The sequence below is a fragment of the Athene cunicularia genome (assembly GCF_003259725.1).
Source record: "Athene cunicularia isolate RWA chromosome 1 unlocalized genomic scaffold, athCun1 chr1_part1, whole genome shotgun sequence".
Classification (NCBI taxonomy): domain Eukaryota; kingdom Metazoa; phylum Chordata; class Aves; order Strigiformes; family Strigidae; genus Athene; species Athene cunicularia.
The window spans coordinates 79,664,509-79,682,771 of record NW_020799091.1 but is presented as its reverse complement, the minus strand read 5'-3'; the positions used below and the strand labels follow the sequence as shown (position 1 = coordinate 79,682,771).

The 18,263-nt window shown below is 37.6% G+C and overlaps 3 protein-coding genes and 1 long non-coding RNA gene across 4 annotated transcripts in view; 2 read left to right on the top strand and 2 right to left on the bottom strand.

The window, feature by feature from the left end:
• The window catches only part of OFD1 (OFD1, centriole and centriolar satellite protein), a 33,893-nt gene extending 33,681 nt beyond the window's left edge, over window positions 1–212 (bottom strand). The window contains exon 1 of the mRNA XM_026859889.1: window positions 33–212. The gene's annotated coding sequence lies outside the window, so the exon portion shown is untranslated. The remainder of the gene's footprint in view (window positions 1–32) is intronic.
• LOC113491439 overlaps window positions 1–9,212 on the top strand; it is a 13,199-nt gene extending 3,987 nt beyond the window's left edge. Inside the window, exons 2-3 of the long non-coding RNA XR_003400412.1 lie at window positions 4,997–5,000; window positions 5,644–9,212. This is a non-coding gene — a long non-coding RNA (uncharacterized LOC113491439). The remainder of the gene's footprint in view (window positions 1–4,996; window positions 5,001–5,643) is intronic.
• TRAPPC2 (trafficking protein particle complex 2) lies at window positions 545–9,212 on the top strand. The gene is made up of 4 exons (XM_026868276.1): window positions 545–654; window positions 2,728–2,872; window positions 3,631–3,716; window positions 4,394–9,212. The coding sequence occupies exons 1-4, from the start codon at window positions 562–564 to the stop codon at window positions 4,490–4,492; spliced, it is 423 nt and encodes a 140-aa protein (XP_026724077.1). The 5' UTR covers window positions 545–561; the 3' UTR covers window positions 4,493–9,212.
• RAB9A (RAB9A, member RAS oncogene family) overlaps window positions 8,281–18,263 on the bottom strand; it is a 33,323-nt gene continuing 23,340 nt past the window's right edge. Inside the window, exon 2 of the mRNA XM_026868143.1 lies at window positions 8,281–10,522. Coding sequence (XP_026723944.1) covers window positions 9,885–10,490 — 606 coding nt within the window. The 5' untranslated portion in view covers window positions 10,491–10,522 and the 3' untranslated portion in view covers window positions 8,281–9,884. The remainder of the gene's footprint in view (window positions 10,523–18,263) is intronic.

The following is an 18,263-nucleotide window of genomic DNA, read 5'->3' as shown; positions in this document are numbered from 1 at the left end:
CGGCATCCGATCCTTCCCCTGGAGGCGGCAACCCGGCGGGGCACGGGGGAGCCGCCGAGGGCCTGGGCGGGCCTCAGGGCGCTGGGGCGCGGCGGGGGGGAAGTGGTGTGGTGTCGCAGCCCTCGGGTAACTCTGCAGTCCCCGGGGATGGAGCCGGGCCCTGGGACTTCTCCTTTTTACTGCCTGCCCGTAGGGCCCCCAGGGAGAGACGGGTGAGGAGGTTCTGCAGAGGCGGGTGCACCACGTCGCTTCATAGGGTCGTTGCCGTCCAGAGTCACTGGGGGGCTGGCAGAGGATCAAGTAAATCGTCGGTCGGTTGCAGAGTAAACGTTTTGAGGTGGTAGCACCTAGCCTCACTTCCAGGAGGTGTTGCGCTTTCTAAGGGTATTTTTCCCCCTGTTTGAGTCTAAATGTGCATACCTAAGAAAGTATTTCTCTTTAGCCTATGGTAAATACTATAGGAAGCGTGTTGGCAGATTTTTAGGGGCACTTTCACATGGATGTTGTATATAGATTCATCGGCATACCTGTCTTTTCTTGTAAGGAGTACTGTTTTGAAGAATGTCTGGAAGCTTCTACTTCGTGATAGTTGGTCATCATGATAATCCTATATTTGAAATGGAATTTCTGCCTCCTGGAAAAGTAGAGTCCAAGGTGTGTTTTTTCCTCTGTGATACTCCTATGATGTAATTATGGTTCATTTTCTTTTATAATATTACAGTGTATTTGAAGCATGACCAGCATGTTAAAGTATTACTAATATTGACTGTTTTCTGTTTTTTTACAGAAGCTTTATCATAGGGAGTAGAACTCAGCTCCTTGAGTCTCTTAAAAATTCTTTGCCAGATCATACTAGTTCTTCATAAAACATGGTTTCCTTACATATTTGATGCTGTATGGTGAAGAATATATATGCTAGTCATGCTTTGGTCATTACTCTTAGTGTTTAGAGCTTTTTTAATAACTCTTCATTTTTAAGGCTATTTACTGTCGTTCTCTATTTTAAGGCATCTGTATATAGTAATAAGGTAAAGTAAGGAACATAAATTTAAAAGCTCTATTCAGTCCTTTATTATTTTACGCTATAAAAAAAATCTTAAACATCTTCCGTAGTCATACTTGCTTTGTAAGAAAGGTTTAAATCTTGTACTGATAAATATGAGTTTGAAAATGTGAGAAGTGTAAGACTACTCAGTAAGTAGTGTTTCCAGTGGGAAAAGAACAGATCTATCTATTGAGATATTACATTGAAGAAACAATAAACTTCAGAATAAAAGTCAGTCTGTGTGTCCAAAAATGGAAGTATATGCTGTCACTGATTTGAACAGCATGGCATCATCTGTATTTTGAACTAGTATCCCATAAAAGATCATAAATAAGGCCAGTTGGACTAGGCTTAGTGAGTGTGAGGATGTGACATGTCCACAATAGTGGAAAAATTAATTTTCTGCATTTTGCCAATTGAAGTAACTTGTCTTGGGTAAGCTTCTTGTCTGGCTGAGGCTGAAGTACTAAATTTTCTCCTAAGAGAGTATCTAAACTTGATGTTTAGTAGACATCAAGGAGAACTAGTAGACATTGATATGTTTTGGCAACAATTGCTTCTGTTTTGAGACATGCCATTTTAGAGTGAATTCAGTGCAGATGCACAGCTGCCTGAAGTAAGGGTTTGCATAATGGATGTGGTTAATCAGCATGAGCTTTTGCCCCTTGAGCTTCATTATTTAATCTCTTCTTCGGTGTGATTTAATGGAACTGGCAAAGCTGTTAATGCCCTGAGCCAAACTTGATTTGAAGGAAAAATACAGTACACTGAGGGGTGTGACAGTGGCATTAATAGCATCCCTATATTATGAGAAACAGTGCAAGTCTACTTATGTTTCCAGTCTAATAGAAGCTTACAGTATGGTTTAGTCCCCTGTTTCTTCTTGGCAGATGCCCTGCAGTATTCTAGTTTGTATAGAAAGTAAATGGCTCTTTCCCCACACGACTCTTGCAGTGTTAGGGCCAAATGCTGTGATTACTCTGTGAAGGCCGTTTGTGTTTATTAAAGGAAGAGGTGTAATTTACATCTGCAAGCATATATTTAATACCAGTTGCAGGATGTTTTTCTACACTAGGTTCTTATGAAAAAGAAAACCCCCAAACCAATTAAAAAATCCTATGTTTCTAAGCAAATAGCCTGAAAAAACAGAATCTTTAGGTGAGAATGTTATCAACGTATCTATACCTCTGATTTCCCTACCTCCCCCAACTTAGACACATCATAACTTGTTTCTGGCAAATTTGAGAGATGTTATGTTCCAAAAAATGCTGAATTGATGAAAATTTCACAAAAACAGCTGACTGGAAAGCAGAGAAAAATATTTTTATCGGGGCCTCCATTGTGGAATAATTTTACAGTGGGAGATGACCCATTGGTAAACAAAATAATTCTTGCCTGAATTAATTTCTGGGCTATAAATATAGGATTTATTGGTTTTGCTGCTCTCAAGACTGTTTTTGTGATGACCTTTTTACTACAATATTTTTTTTCCCTTGAAACCAAGTGTCAGTTACAGTATATACATTTGTTAATTACAGGATGGCACATAATGTTGCAGAAAATAAGGTTATATATAACTTCACATAACGAGCACTAGTTGTTTAGCAACTTGAGCAAATGATTGTTAATATTTCACCCCTTTCACTGAGTGACTAATCCTCTGTCTCCTGGAAATACATTAGGATGATCATCGCCATCTCAACCAGTTCATTGCCCATGCTGCTCTTGACCTAGTAGATGAGAACATGTGGCTTTCTAACAACATGTATCTGAAGACTGTGGACAAGTTTAATGAGTGGTTTGTTTCTGCTTTTGTCACAGCTGGACATATCCTTCCCTGTTCTCTTTCCTTATACCTATATAGGAAAAGCCTTTTGCCAGAAAGGGACAAGTTAGATAAAATGGGTTTGGAACAGATTTCTTTGGCTATTCACCACTATTATTGTCAGAGAGTCACCAGCTTCAGGATGAAGGAAGTTGTAACGCACAGCAGTTGTTGAAAATTGGGACCAATTAGAAAGGTGGATTTTTCCTTTTGGAGGAGCAGAAATAGCCTAATGAAATGTGGACCTCACATGGAGTAGAGGAAAGAGGAGTGAGAGGGCAATAATATGAGAGGGTCTGAGTAAGCTTGTATGATTCTCTGTTCCCATCCCTTTGACAGTGCTGGAGGGAAGATGCAGGGATAAACATGCTTGGTGTCAGTCACACCTGCCTTGAAAATATTGTGTCAAGGCTTGATCGGGTAGTCCTAGAAGTGTGAAACATCTGTTATACATAGCAAGTAACATAGCATCTCATTTTAACTTCAGGGGTATATGGCAAAGAATTGTCTAGCTTTAAAAAGAATAACTTTGAATAGAGAGGTGATTATTTCTATTTTCCAATAGGGGTATTTTAAAATAAAAGTTACTGCTTTCAGAATTTCACTGCTCCAGTTACTTCTTTTAATGCTTCCTCCTATAGTCATTGCTATTTCATGTACACCTGTTTTAAGTATATGCAGAATTAGGTGTAAATGCTTATTTCAGAATCTATTAAATGTCTCTCATTTGTAAAAGTTAAATTTTCCTTAATTGCTTTACATATGAGATTTATAATGCTTCATGATGTAAGGCAAGAAGATGGAATTAAGAACTTCTTTAATGATGTATATGACTTGTATATAAAGGTAAGAACCCTCTTCTTATGGTCTCACTGCAGTATTTGTAAGTGTGTTCTCTACAAGCATGACTGTATTAGTGAATTTTCTTATGGGGGCCTATGTAAGTGGAGAAGCACCCGTGCAGTCCACATTAACCAGGGTTGATAACGTGACATAAAGGCTCTATTTTCCGTTAAACAGAGTAGATTTTTCTAAATTGTTATAAACGGTGCTCTTTCAGAATTTATTCTTCATTTTAGTCCAGTGATTTTTGGACAGTATTGTGTCATTAATGCTGATAACGAAAGCAAAGGACTGTTCTGCAGAAGGCTGGTGGGAGCACTTTGCCCTGAGAATGAGTAGCCCGGTGGTCCTTCCACTAGATGGGGCAGTCGCAAGCACGGGTGAGGGGGAGGTGGCCATCTCTTCTGCCTGCGGAGACTCGGGTGATGCTTACATATTCCCAAACCAGACATTTCCACCAGTGTCGTGATTGATTTGTTCTGAGGAGCTGGTACTAAGGGATGGCTGCGTGTATGTATGGGGAGAATGCAAGTGCCTGGAAAGCGAGTGGCTGTTTAGGAGCTCTGTGCTCTTAAAGTGGTACGAAATAGGCTGACGACCAACAATATAGCTGCCATTCGAAGTAATATTTTTCAGTGCTGGATCTTGTGCTGTTTGATGAGTTTTTCTTCTTTCCTCAGTTTGCAATGAATCCATTTTATGAACTCAATTCTCCTATTCGATCCAGTGCCTTTGAAAGGAAAGTACAGTTCCTTGGGAAGAAACACCTTTTAAGCTAAATAAATACATTTCCTGAGTGAGTGCTTTTTCCATACTTTCCTGATTATTTGAACTCTAGTTCTTGAGGTTAGTTCTCAGCATGTTTGATACTCATCTTCTGAAGACTGACAAAGTGGATGCTGAAGCAGTTTTTTTTCTTTTGGCCAGTACAGATAAAAACAGCAAAGCTTCCCTGGTTAAAATGTGTATCTTAAGAAGTTTCTTTTAATGTGCTATGAAAACTAAGTTTAAAAATGTCAGGGGCTGAATAGGTACAAACTGAGACATGTGGGTGTCAGCACGTATGCAGAATGTAAGCCTCTTATACAGGGTGGGAGGAAATCAGATCTCATTGTAGAAGACAGCTCTGGTCATGTGATTTAATATGAGCAAAAGTGAATTCCTGACTGTTTGGCCCAAGTGGTTAATTTTATTATAAACTTTTATACTTACACTCCTTTGCTAGAGAACTTACTCTGCAGATTAACCAGACTAACCTCTCACTCTTTGTGGTATCCAATAAGGTCTGTATTGATATTCTAATGTGTAATTGTATATATTCTAAAGTGCTCAATAAAAAGGAAAGAGGATATATCAGCAAAGCTATGTCCTTAGTATTTCAAGAAGCTTAAAAAGTTAAGTTTTAAAGCTTAAAATTTCAAATTTACCAGATGTTTAGTGCAATACATGTTTAGCTGCAGTGTTGCATCAATGAAATGAATGAATGAATGAAATAGACCAGAACAGCTGTGTCTGCCCTGACTTTAATTCTAATTCACACATGGAAAGAACCAAACTAAATTTACACGTTCAAGCCCACCTCTTTCCAGTATCTCTGCAAGTGCTGCAATTTTCATTTTGAAAATACATTTAGAGTTTCTGAATCATTGAACTATTTATTCAGCTTTCAGAACAGCATTATTTGGCCTGTGTGGCTACTATTATATTGTAAAATGTGGTTAGGGACACTTTTGCAAAACTTACCATCATTCCAAAACAGTGAATTTTAAATGGATCATTTGGCATATATTTACCTAATATTTTGGTTGTTTCACAATCTGTTAAGTAGCCTGTTTCCTTTCGCAGCAAATCTGTATAAGCTATCTTCTTGGACTTATTTTAAAATGTCTGAAAAGTAGTTTCCAAAAGAAATGGTGTGCTGTTCTAGGAGGTATAATTAAAGGGACCATTTGTATGTTCTTTAACTGTATAGTCAGTCATTATTTCTTTGTAATTTACACTTACTGCTAAACTGTCACTGTAAAATACTCCCATGAGAAAAAGAACGTGATATAAAGGTTGCAATATTTACCTTAAATAAAATGAATGATGCAGTATGGCTGCCTGTTGAGTATACTTGAAATAATTTAGGAGAAAAGATGATGATCACAGTAAGGCTACCTTTATTCGTGGGGTGACAAGTGAAGATGGCATTACTTGTCTTGCAGTTATTTCATAAAAAAATGCATTGTACAGCATTTTGATAGTCACATGATCTTATGTAAATCAACTGGGTTTTTTTCTGCTATATATGTGAAAGCATCAGAAACAGACTTGAGGTAAAGCGTTCTCATTCATATAAGGAGCCATTAAGCTGGAGCTCTTAATGCTGTTTTCTACCTCCTCCCCAGTAGCACTGATGGATGGAAAAACACTAATTCACTGAGGAAATACTTATGTTAAATAATCCTATATGTGGCAGTTAAGAAAAGTTTTTGGCATAGATGAAGGATTAGTGCCAGGAATTTCCACCATTTTTAGAAACTGGGGTGTTTTTGATAATTGTGTTCTTTTCTGCCAGCACACAGTAGCATGTAAAATGAAAGCATTTAACATCTTGCCTCATCTCTGAAGGCAGTTCCCCAAATGGTGCCTGTTCTTATCCCCCTCATACAGTCTTTCCCCTTCTGCATATAGGAATTGTAAATGGGAAATGCAGTCTCATAGGTCCATTTATGAAAATAGGCTGTTACTGGCCACAGGCAAGGGAGAGCTATGTGCTAATGCATTACATCAATCATAGAGTTTGTGGTGAGGAATGTTGTCTCGGGACAGAATTCTGAAGGAATTCTACCCTGGCTAGGTAGTTCTGATTTCCCTGTGTATGGAGGAGCATTTGTTTATGCTTTGGTTTGTGACTTTTTACAATAAGCTGAAGGACTGCTATCTGGAAGCAACAGATGAAAGGAAGTTACCTTATGATCAGTGATAGCCATAGATCTGCTCTAGGTCTGAAAGATGCAGTTCTAGCGTTCATCAGAAAATGAACAGTTCGTCAACGGACAAGGCAGAAGAGAGACCTTTACAAGTGTTATATTCATGACCCATCTCAGAGGCTTAGGAATAATTCAAATCTGTTGCAGTGTGAGAAAGCAGCAGTAACTTGTATTATACAATAGAGGCAACAAAAAAGTTTTGAGTTGCAGGGACTGGAATTACCTTATAGAGTACAAAAATCAAGCATAAGGAAATGAGAGCATTAGCACAAGCCTTATAAAAACAAGAACCAGCTTTAATAAATCTAGGCTAGAAATGCAATTTAGACTCAACTTTGCAAGGTTCTGTTGCTGTTCAGGTAACCTGCCATATGACTTAAAGTAAGATCTGTTTGAGGTACAGAGCAACTCTTAAAGCAAGCAGCCTGGTTCTGGCAGCAGTCTTACACAAAGCATCTATGTACTTTTCTGCAAGATAAGCCATTAGCTGTCCTAGCTAGTTCCTTCCACCCCTTCCCATTTTGCACAGCTTTCATCAATCCCAATTTTCCATGACAGTATTTTGCTCCTCCTTTTCAAGGACATCTGTACCTTTGCATACATATTACACAGTACACGCTCTGTCTAAATACTGCTAATGGGACCCCCTAATACTTGAGGTACATTAGTACTTGAATCAAATCAGTGAACTGAAACATAAGCCACAAGTGCCTACCTTACCTCCATAGCGAACAATAAGTTTTCACTGAAAGTACAGAAACGCCTGTTATTAAGTGTTTTTTTCTTTTGTACCTATCATCTACATTTGCTTGTCATAGGACTTCTGTTTCTTTAAAGTACTTGATAGTCTACCTCTGAGACCAGATCCTGACTTCAACATAATTCCTATACTGTCTTACTATAGCACATAACCCCCCCTTTATCTTTACTAGCCACTTTCATGCTTAGTGTACAGTTATGGTACAGCAGCTCCCAGGGCACAAGTAATAGGTTTCTATTATATTAAGTTTTATTTAACTTTATTAAACCTACTTCTCAGATGAAGGCTTGGTAACCATGACATTACATGGCAAGGGGACAGATGGGAAAACACATATGCTTAGGCACAAAGAAAACCATGATGGTTCTCATCCATAATTGTTACTTTTTAGGAATCATTTGAATCATATCTACAGTACTCTAGTCACAGTAACTTTATCTCCAGTTTTGTTTCAACCTTAACCTCTGCTAAAATGAATCTTAGAGAAAGCTTTAAGTAGTTCATAGCACTAGCTGAGTAGCCCCCAACACAATCTTTGTTTTTTAAGCCAAAAGAGCAAAATGCTTTATCTTAAGAGGAATTTAGCAAAGGTTTTCTTCACAAATACCTCTTCATTCATCGTCTAGAAATTAAACGTAACAGAAGTAGCAGTTCAGCCTATATTTAGGTGTTAGGTGACTGAAGCTTAAAACAGTTCTGTTGCTGTATATGCTGGACCGTAAATAAGTTAAGACTCAGGAATGTACAGAAGATAAAAAGATGTCACTTTTAAGCAGGAGCAGCAGATCTATGGAGTAAAGTCCCAGAAAGGTTCAATTAAGAATACAATACATTCAGAAGAGTGTATTTATTAAGAGCAACAAAAAGGTTTTGCAAGCTTTACTTCCAAATAATTACACCTGGTACTGACTGAACAGATTCATTAAAAGAAAACTCTTGCTGGTACTGTACTCTCAAGAAAGGCTTTTCTATGGGAACCAAAAACTTGTACAGAAAGCAGAGTCTGTGCAGTTTAGTGAATAACATGGCCTGCCCTATAGGGTTCAGACTTCCTTCTGAAGTCCACAACATGTGTATGTGCATGCCTGTTAGCAGTCAGTTTACACATTGAAACAGCGCGCTGTCAAGTTTGCTATACAAGGACAGTGGGTACTCTGAGAGCCAACTTTCAACAACTTCCCATACAAGTATTCTACCATTTAACTGCAATGGAGAGCCTCAGATACACTTTCTGTGGTTTCATCTGCATTACTGCAGAAAGACTGTCCATTAAATACAGAATCTGCTTCTGCTCATCATCATGTAATGAGTACAGTAATACAAAAGACATTGTCTTAAATGTGTAAGTCCATATCCTAAAATAGCAAATTAAATAAGTATCAAATTCGGTTCAAACACTAGCTGTAGGTATTTACTTGTATTAGGGCTGAAAGCTGTCACAATCTACTGTAAGTCAAGAGCTTCCTGAGTTCTCTACGTATTGCCAATCCTTAGTTTCACAGTGCAGAGATTACTGGTAAACACATTCACAGCTCAGGTTAACAGGAACAAGAAGTTTGGAACTTTAAGGCTATATACTAAAAGTTCTCTTAGAAATTTGTCATAACGTGGATCCCTTCAAGTGCTATTAAAGCTGAAGGAATAAAGTGTATCTTTTTCATAACTAAAAATGGTTATACTTCAGTTACTCAGATTTTTTTACCTTACTGATCAGAAACACACTAGAATGGGACTTAAGGCAAATACATGTATTAACTTAAAAAATCAGCAGTATCTTGCATTAAACTGCTAGGAAAATTAGTACAGAAATTGGAATAGTAAAGGAAAATTGACATTAAATATATAGGAAGTTTATTTCCTACTTAACCTACTCAAATAATAGAAACATTAGGCAATTAGAGGACAATCTGAAGGTAATTTATATTAACTTATAATAAACAGAGATGTTTTTGATAAAATTAGAGATGAAGTACCACTCACAGCAAAAGGAATGTAGTGAGACTGGTTTAATATCTAGCATTGTTAAGAAACTGACTTCTAGTGAAACAAAAATGGAATGCTGATTTCATAAAAATATACCCATATAAAAGTATCTTTGTGTCTGAATTCCAGAACAGTTTCTCCAAAGTAGTGCTTCTAGAACTTTTAAGTTTTAATTATATTCAAAGTATTTATCATTTGAATAAAGTTGGCAAATTACATTCTTATATTAATGTTTTTACTTGACACCTTCCTGAACAGAAAGAGTCATTAATTCAGTAACAGGTCACTCATGAATGAAAATTTTTCATTTGCTCCCCCAAGAAAGCAGCAGATTATGACAATTTAACATTAGAGTGAAACCCATTTGTTATTTTATCTATTACACCTTCACCATCCTTTTACAGAGCAAGCTAGTCAAAAGTAATATGGCAAAAAAAAAAATAAATCTTTAAGTCAACAACAAGATGAAGTGGGTTTTGGTTTCCGATGAAGGTTTACTGTATCTGTTTGAATAAAGTGATCTGATCTATCTTCAGAGGCTAGAACTCTTCTAACAGCTTCTTCAAAGGCTGCTGCAACATTAGTGGCATCTTTTGCACTGGTTTCAAAATAGGGATGGTTGCCATTATTCCTGCACCAGTCTTGGGCTTCTTCTGTAGACACTTGCCTTTCATCGATATCAACTTTGTTACCCAGTATCACAAACGGAAAGCTTTCAGGCTCCTTGACATCTGCATAATAAATGAACTCTTTCTTCCAGTTGCTTAAGTTTTGGAAGCTTTGAGAGTCATCCACGCTGAAGGTTAGCAGGCAACAGTCAGAACCTCTATAGAAAGGAGTCCGCAAGCTCCTAAAACGTTCCTGACCTGCTGTGTCCCATATCTGCATTGTAACAAAATGTCCATCAACTTCCAGCTCTTTATTTAAGAATTCCACACCTATTGTATGAAACAGCTGTGCATCAAACTTGTTGGTGACGTATCTGTTCATAAGGGAACTCTTCCCAACTCCACCATCTCCTAGCAGTATTACTTTGAGGAGTGATGATTTTGCTGCCATTGTTACGGGAACAGATCCTCCGTTTGCTAGACCTGTGAAGATTAAGAAAATCATTAACAAGAGTTGTGAGCAGTAAGTTTTGCACACATCAATACCTAGAAAGCGTTGAAGCCTACCAACACCAAGTTTTATGTACAGAAGCAGGATGACTATGCTAAACAGGTGAAGTATAGCTACTCACAGTAAGAATACCCACTCAAGAACGCGTGTTTAGGAGGTGTCTGCCACTGACTGCGGTCTGTGTGGCAGTCTAAGCAGTATACCGCACAAATTACTGGTCTGTCACTTAAAACCCCCAAGCCTTCCAACATTTGTGCAGAAGGGGTATTGCATCACACTCAACTTGGGCAACGATTCATTTATGTTCACTGAAGAAGGTCCACAGAAGAAAGCAAAGTGAGAGAATTTTATAGACCACGTCTTGAACTGGTCACTTCAGCACTGTATTTCATGAGCAAAGTTATTCTTTTAACATATGAAAGTGAAGACAAAGCTTTAGGAATAAAGCAGGACACTACCTGTTGCACTGGAATAACTACGCACTTTACCCAAAATTGCATCCACACAAGGAATTTTAAATCAACTCACAGGGAAGACAGTTATCTACAGAACAAATGCAAATGCTGTAATTTTATTTTAGAAGTCAGGCAACTAGGTATTGGTACACAAACATTTGGTATTTTACAGTTTACTCCTTGCAGAACAGCCATAATGAATGGAATATTTTACAACTACTACACAAGCAAATTCACCCTTTCTACTTCAAGTGGTACTCAAGATGCCAAATACTGAGGCCAAGTCTACACCCACAGTTCAGTTAGTAGGTGTCAACTTCCCGTGGTAAAACTGTCAAAAAGCCTGGAAGTGCTAGTGAGCCTGGCTGCCAGCACAGGGATGGTAAATTAGTGAAGCTTTTTTACTGTCAGATTTTAGTGATAAAGGATTTATTTTTTTTTAAGTAATAAGCTCATTAGTGTTTCGTGCCAGCCCAAGGTTTGCCCTCATTACAGTAATGGCATCTAATAACTGTAAAAAGAGTTTTTTAATTGCTTGGGGGCAAAGTTTCATTTTAAAGAGCTCAAACTTAAGTTTCTGTATGAAGAAAACTGCTGTTCTTATACCTACCCATTACTAAAAGAGTTCAAAGAAATTCAGCCAAAACAGGCTTCTCTGAAAAGAGTGTCTGTTTAAAATGGAAATGGGTCATAAGTTGCCTAGTCTGTCTCCTTCTCTGAAGGAAGGAATGTTGTCTTGCTAGTTGTAATTAGCATTACTGGCATATATATCACCCACAGAGTATGGTTATGGAATTAATAACCTGATACAAGCAACTGAATCATGTGACTGTGCTGCTTTAGAATCAAGGCCTACATTAGAAGCAAGAAATGTCAGGAATTTATTTGTCTTTAAACTTTCCATCTCTGAATGTTTACTTGTTAGACAATCTACAGCTGAAGCCTCAACATAAGGAACAGTGGCTGCTTCCATTAAAGATTTGTTCAGAATGAGTAATTTAATTTATTTATACTGTAAAAAACAATGTTTATAAATCCTTAACATTTCTACAGGTTTGTATCAGAACAATGTTATAACTCTTTAAAAGCTACAAGTAGATTTTTACCTTTCACATGACCTTTCACAGAGCTATGGAATAATTGTTATGGCTCAGGATATGAACACATACATTTTTACGTACGTGAAAAGCCTTATTAGAGTCACCAACCTACTTGCACATGATTTCCATGTTCATGCTGAAATATTTAAAATGGTCAAGGGTCTTCACTTATCTCCTTAATTTCTACTGTTAGTTAACTAACAAGGTATTTGAGCTACACCATTAAATAGTAGCATCTTCTTAAATAATGCATTCATAAGAACAGAGGGTACCAACTATTGCCCTGTTCTACTTCAGCGTAGGAAGAAGTTACTTTTTTTCTTCCTGTCCTCTGAAATCACAAGTTCCCTAGAATACATAATGTGAATAAAAACCTGACTGATACAGTTCTGACTGGTACTATGGACTTGTTTCTTTAGCTTCTACGATTTGAAAAACTGCAGTTATTATCATTAATTTCTCCATGAAGCCACATTTTAAACACAATACAAGTAAGGAAACACTGTTAATAATATCTAGTACTTTTGTGTATCCAAAACCTGAGAAATTGATTTGTACAATTTCATCTACACCGACTGTTACAGTGAGGGCTAGGAGACTTATGACCATAAAAATACTTTCACTGAGCAGACAGTTATAGACCAGCCACAAACCATTAAAAGTGTCTTTTTAACTAGAACCAAACAGGTCCTTCCAAATGCTACAACAAAAGAGTCTTGCCAGGGCTGATAAGCAAGTATTTCAATGGGATGTTGCATGCAACGTCAGTAAGTGTCATACATGTTCAGTTTATTTAAGTAAATACTTACAAGCTGGATCTGAAACAGGAAATCAGCATGTTTAAAGGCATTAACAAGCATTTCTTGCTTGAAAGCAGCAAAGACTTTACACAATTACAGTTTTTCTGACTATATAAGGGACTAATCTGTAGCCCCATTGATTATGTTATTTAGAGTATCTGTAGAAGCAGGACAGTAGTTCTCAGCACACTAGGCTGCCGCATTTTTAAGTTAAGATTTTTAAAGAGCTCAATTGGTGGTGTTTTGTTTTTTTTTTTCCCTTCATTATGAAGCTTTAATACTCCAAACAAAACAACAATAAAATCCTTAAGATGCCTGGAGAATTAATGTTATTTCTTCTATTACATATTTTGAACTTATCTTTATGTGTTTTTCGACAATGTTTTCAGAAGGAACAGTACTTCTGTTGCTGTATTTCTGACAGTTCAGATTAAATTATCATTCAGCATCTGAAAACTAAACAAAACCTTAATTTCCAATGTGTATCTGATTATTTTAACCAACATCAGGAACTGCAAGATGCCACAGAATTACAGATAACTATTTATTCCAGTTCTTATATTAAACTAATTGTGCAGCACAGTAAAAGCAGTCTCAGCCTAGTACACAGAAGAGTCTGTAGAGAGATTTTTTTTGCCTCATGTTGTTCTATCATTTCAATATTCAAAGAAACTCACAGAGCAGATAAAAAGCAGCCCCACTCTGGCCCATTTTGATAATCACTTTTTAATTCCATCTACCCATTTATAAGGGCTCAAACTCTTAGACCACTAACTTCGATATTAGTGTTAAAAGCAGGGAACAGTTTCTATTAAGTGCCATTTCTAACATGATCATATACCATAATACAAATAGTGATTTAACTGTCACCTCTCAATCTCCCTCTTAAACAGTGAGCTGAATTAGAGTGTGAAACATTTCCATTAGCAGTCCAAACATTTGCTGGCAAGACTAAAACCAACATGCTAAAAGCAACTTCAAAAAAAAAAAAAAAAAAAAAAAATCAGTGCACATTACAAAATCTTTGATTCCCAGCCCCTCAAAGCTTAGAGAAACACCCCTGCCTTGCTCAGTCTATCCATCTAGATTTTCTTAATTCCATGTCTGTCAGCTTCATAGCTGTATTGAGTGCAATTACCTCTTTTAACACTGGTACTGAGACAGCACTCAAAGAAAAGCTAGATTTTTGGTCTACAAAACCATAGTAGCAACACTCAAACTTTGTCTAGTAAGTTGTCTTTTTTTTTTTTTTTACTGTAAAAATGATTTAACAGATTAAGGAGGACCTGATTATACCAGAGTAATGAAGGCTGAAGACAGGTGCTGAACTCAAGTTACATCTACAGAAAAATACTGTTAGCCAACACAGTAATTGCATTGTATCTATCATGTCGACAAGCACAAACTATTAAGCAAACTGAATCAGTTGGACCAATTTATAGTTTCACTTTTAAAACACCTCCTTTTTTAATAAAAGACACCAAAACCTGGAACTGTTGCAATAGCACCACAAAATTCCCTCAGTATTTGAAAAGAAATAGATGTAAGGGGCACTTCAAATTTCCAGACTATTGTTTATACACTTGTACCTACTTTCTAACATAAACAGGGAAGAAAATCTATTTCGCTTACCATTTTCAGCCAGTGGTCACTGATGAACCACCTGCTATCAAGCCTAAACCCAAAGGTTTCCTTGAAGATATCTGGTACACTGTCCTTTATTTAAAGTTATTAAAGAGCACCCATTTCACTTGAAAAAGGAAAAAAATCCAAGATAAGGCAGAATCAAGTTTGTTCCAACAAATCACATTTATTTACAGTCTAACATGCTTTCAGCCAAGACTCCCTAAAAAACAAGGGCTATCTTTGTTAAAGATTTAAGAAAAAAGACTGTCAAAGTTACCAACAAGCAGAATTAGCAGTTCCATAACTAGCATAACAATAACACTGACCATGTTTCATAACTCCCTGTTTACACATATACACATTCATTTCAGCTCTGAAGCTTATTCACAGTTTTCTTTGCCGAGACATATTATTTTGTTAAACCACAGGTATCAGACATCAGTAGTTTAAAAAGGCTTCAATAGTTTAAGAACACTTCAATTTTTAGTCTGACAAAAACACTGGCCTTTCAATAACATAACGTTTTTAACACTAACAAACCATTTGACAATATTTACCAGACTAGCATAAAAAAAAAAAAAAGTTGTTTCCTGTAGTTTGTTAGTTGTGGTGGCTCATTACATAAAATGTTCCTCTGTAAGAGGTCTGAAAAACAAGCCCCAAGAACTATCAGAGTTGCAGCAGCAAGGGCAGAATCCAGAACTACTGCAATTAGTTCTCAACACTTACACCTACTGTTTGTGGAGTTTTTACATCTCTCCATATTCAGTCACTACAGAGTAGTTACACTCTTTGCAGGTCTTCAGAAATTTGAAAATGAAAGGACTCTAGAAGCCTTTTCTCTGCTTAGCCAATCCTTGTATTTAGAAGGTACCGGTTTACACCCTGGACAGTTAAGTGGCAGAAGAATGGGACTAGTGCTTAAGAGGCCACAAGCCTGTTTAACCTGGAAAGATTTTGCTCTCAGTTCCGAGAAACATACAGATATGGAGTCAAGATGTTACATGCTTTGTACTTTTGAATGCATTACAAGTTCAGACATTAGTCAGCCTCCAAACTGTCCTTCCCCTCCATGGGGTACTGATGTAAAAGCTGTGATCAGGAACACCCCTTTACTGACGGCCACCTGCCAGCTGCCTACCTTGCCAGAAGCCTGGAAGCCCTTCAAGCATAGGGCCCGACCTACTGAGATCCTAATCATCTTGCAAGTCCTCCTTCCTTCTACGATTTCACCATTGCACTGTGAAGGTAGTTTGTGTTTTCTATTGGATAAGTCTTTAATAATTTGATGACAGGTTATCTGAAAATTGCATCTAGTTGTAAGCAGCTTAGATACACTTTATCTAACACCAGATTATCACTAGAGTTTGTTCATAATAATTTGTAATATGAACACAACCCAAACTGAACTGAACATACAGCTGTTGCCACTCATTTGTATACCAAAAAGTTGTATTCTGGTGTTTCTTTATAAGGTTATTTTTAACTCCTGCATAGTTTAGGACTCTAGTTCAAACAGTTGCCTGGCATGACTCAGGACTATGAAAGCAGCAGCCAAGAGAAGGAATCCTTAAATCCACATAACCCCTGGATCATTATATCATCCCAGTACCTACTGCTAGAATCACTTAATTTATTCTAACTTATATTTAGCCACAAACTCAATCAGCAAAACTTGTCAGGAGAAAAACCCACATTTATACCTGTTAGTTTACTCTTGCAGAGACCTGGTTTTCACTTTCTGCCTCATTCTTCATGTTCAAGTAGAATGAGCAACTGTTCTTTATTCTGATTTAATCAGAGCTGACATTTCAGAGCAGCTCCCAATTTAAATAAACTACTATTCTCAGCCAACTTCAAGACATCCTCAGTTATGGCTGCTCTCGATCCAACATTTCTAACAGTTCATGAGTTAACTGACATTCTCCTTGCAACCTACTTCTCTGTTACTGTTTCTCTTCTTTCAATAACGTATCAAGAAATTATTTATGCTCCTATGTGCTCATCTTTCTCCCTTGCATTAGCTTCCCTTTTCACCGGGGACACTTAGCAACAGCAGCCTCTATTGGCCAGGCTACACTGTGCATTCATATTCTTCCCAATATAACTATGTGACCAAAACCCATCCCTAAGGGATTAAGTGGGTTACACTGTACCAGGCCAACATACTGTCTGCTGGGTAGAGAATAAAAACAGAAACAAAACACCAAGGAGAATGAACATTATAAAAAAAAACAAACAAAAAAACCCACAAAAACAAACAAACAAACAAAAAACAAACAAACAAAAAAAACCCCACAAAACAACCTTAAGGAATTCTTAAAAGCCTTTCTGTTGGGAAGTTTTTATTCATTGTGAAACATTTATGTAAGATTCTAGTCCTAAGGAGCTGAAAGATCTGTTTCTCATGATTTTTTACTAAATTAACATAAAATAAAATACAGCTTGAAATCTAGCACCTCATCTGACCCCTGAGACTTTTTATCACATATTTCCAATTTAGGGAAACTGATGGTTTGAGCACTCAAAAGCAAAATGAGGACTGCTAGAGCAAGCCTTTTTTTTTTTTTTTAACTACACAATCCCTATTTTTAACTTAACAAAAAAGGCTTTACTAAAATTAAGGCAACAGAGCTCCATACAACCTGAAACAAGACAGAAAAATACAGTTCATTACAAATTCCACATTGATACTGAAACACAGATGTAACTGTACCATCCTTTGGTTAGGTTTCTCTAGAAATAAAATGGCTAGGGAAAAAAAAAAGGGATTTTGGGTATGTCTGAGAAATAGCTCTCCCTCTGGTCTGCCATTACAGCTTTTTACCTTATAAGTTACTAAAAAGTCATCATCCCCCACCCAAAAAAGCCTGCCACACACAACCACCCTTGCTCTAAAAACAACAAGCACTGACAACTTCAGCCTTGTACAACATTTTAAAAGACAAATGAAAACCACATGCTTATTTAGTGGAGCTGTAAATTACTGTAGACAAACAGCAAAGAGGGAAAACAACACATAGGGCAGCAGACTGCATGATGCTATCTTCTCACAAGCGTTTTAATTCCAAAACAAAATTTTGCCAACGAGTTCCCTACTTGCTTATCCCACGCCAGTTAATAAAACTGCTATGTATCAAGTTATATAAAGGACACCAATATAGGTTTTTAAAACTACTTTTCTTGCACTATTCTGTTATTCGTGCAATTATTTTGCATAAGTTACACTTAACATGGAATATTAACACTGAAAACTGCTCATTAACCGCTGAGACATAAGCGATTCAACAATCTGGACCTAGCCGTTTCGGTTCTCCAGTCACCACCACCTCCGCGTCCGTACAGCCAGCTGCCACGATGTGAAAAGCAACCGGCCGTTGCAGAGGAGAGCAAAGTCAAGTCACTGGTTCAAAAAAGAAGAACTAACAACTACACCGCTCAGGGTCCCCTTGGGAACACAGAAGTCCTTCTTCATCAGACAGCAACAAGAAAGGGCGAGAAAGGGATTTTTTTTTTTTTCCGGTTTGAAAGGCGTTGAAAGGACAGGTACGAAATCGAGTTTCGCCCTAACGGACCGGAGATCTTTATCAGTACCGGGGAAGCACTGCGGGGCAGGAGACCGACCGTGCGCCGCCGCCTGGGAATCGCCTGGCAGGAGCCGCTTCCCCGAAGGAGCCACCGCCTGCCCCGCAGTCACGGGATCCCCGGTCACGCCACACTCCCCCGCCGCCC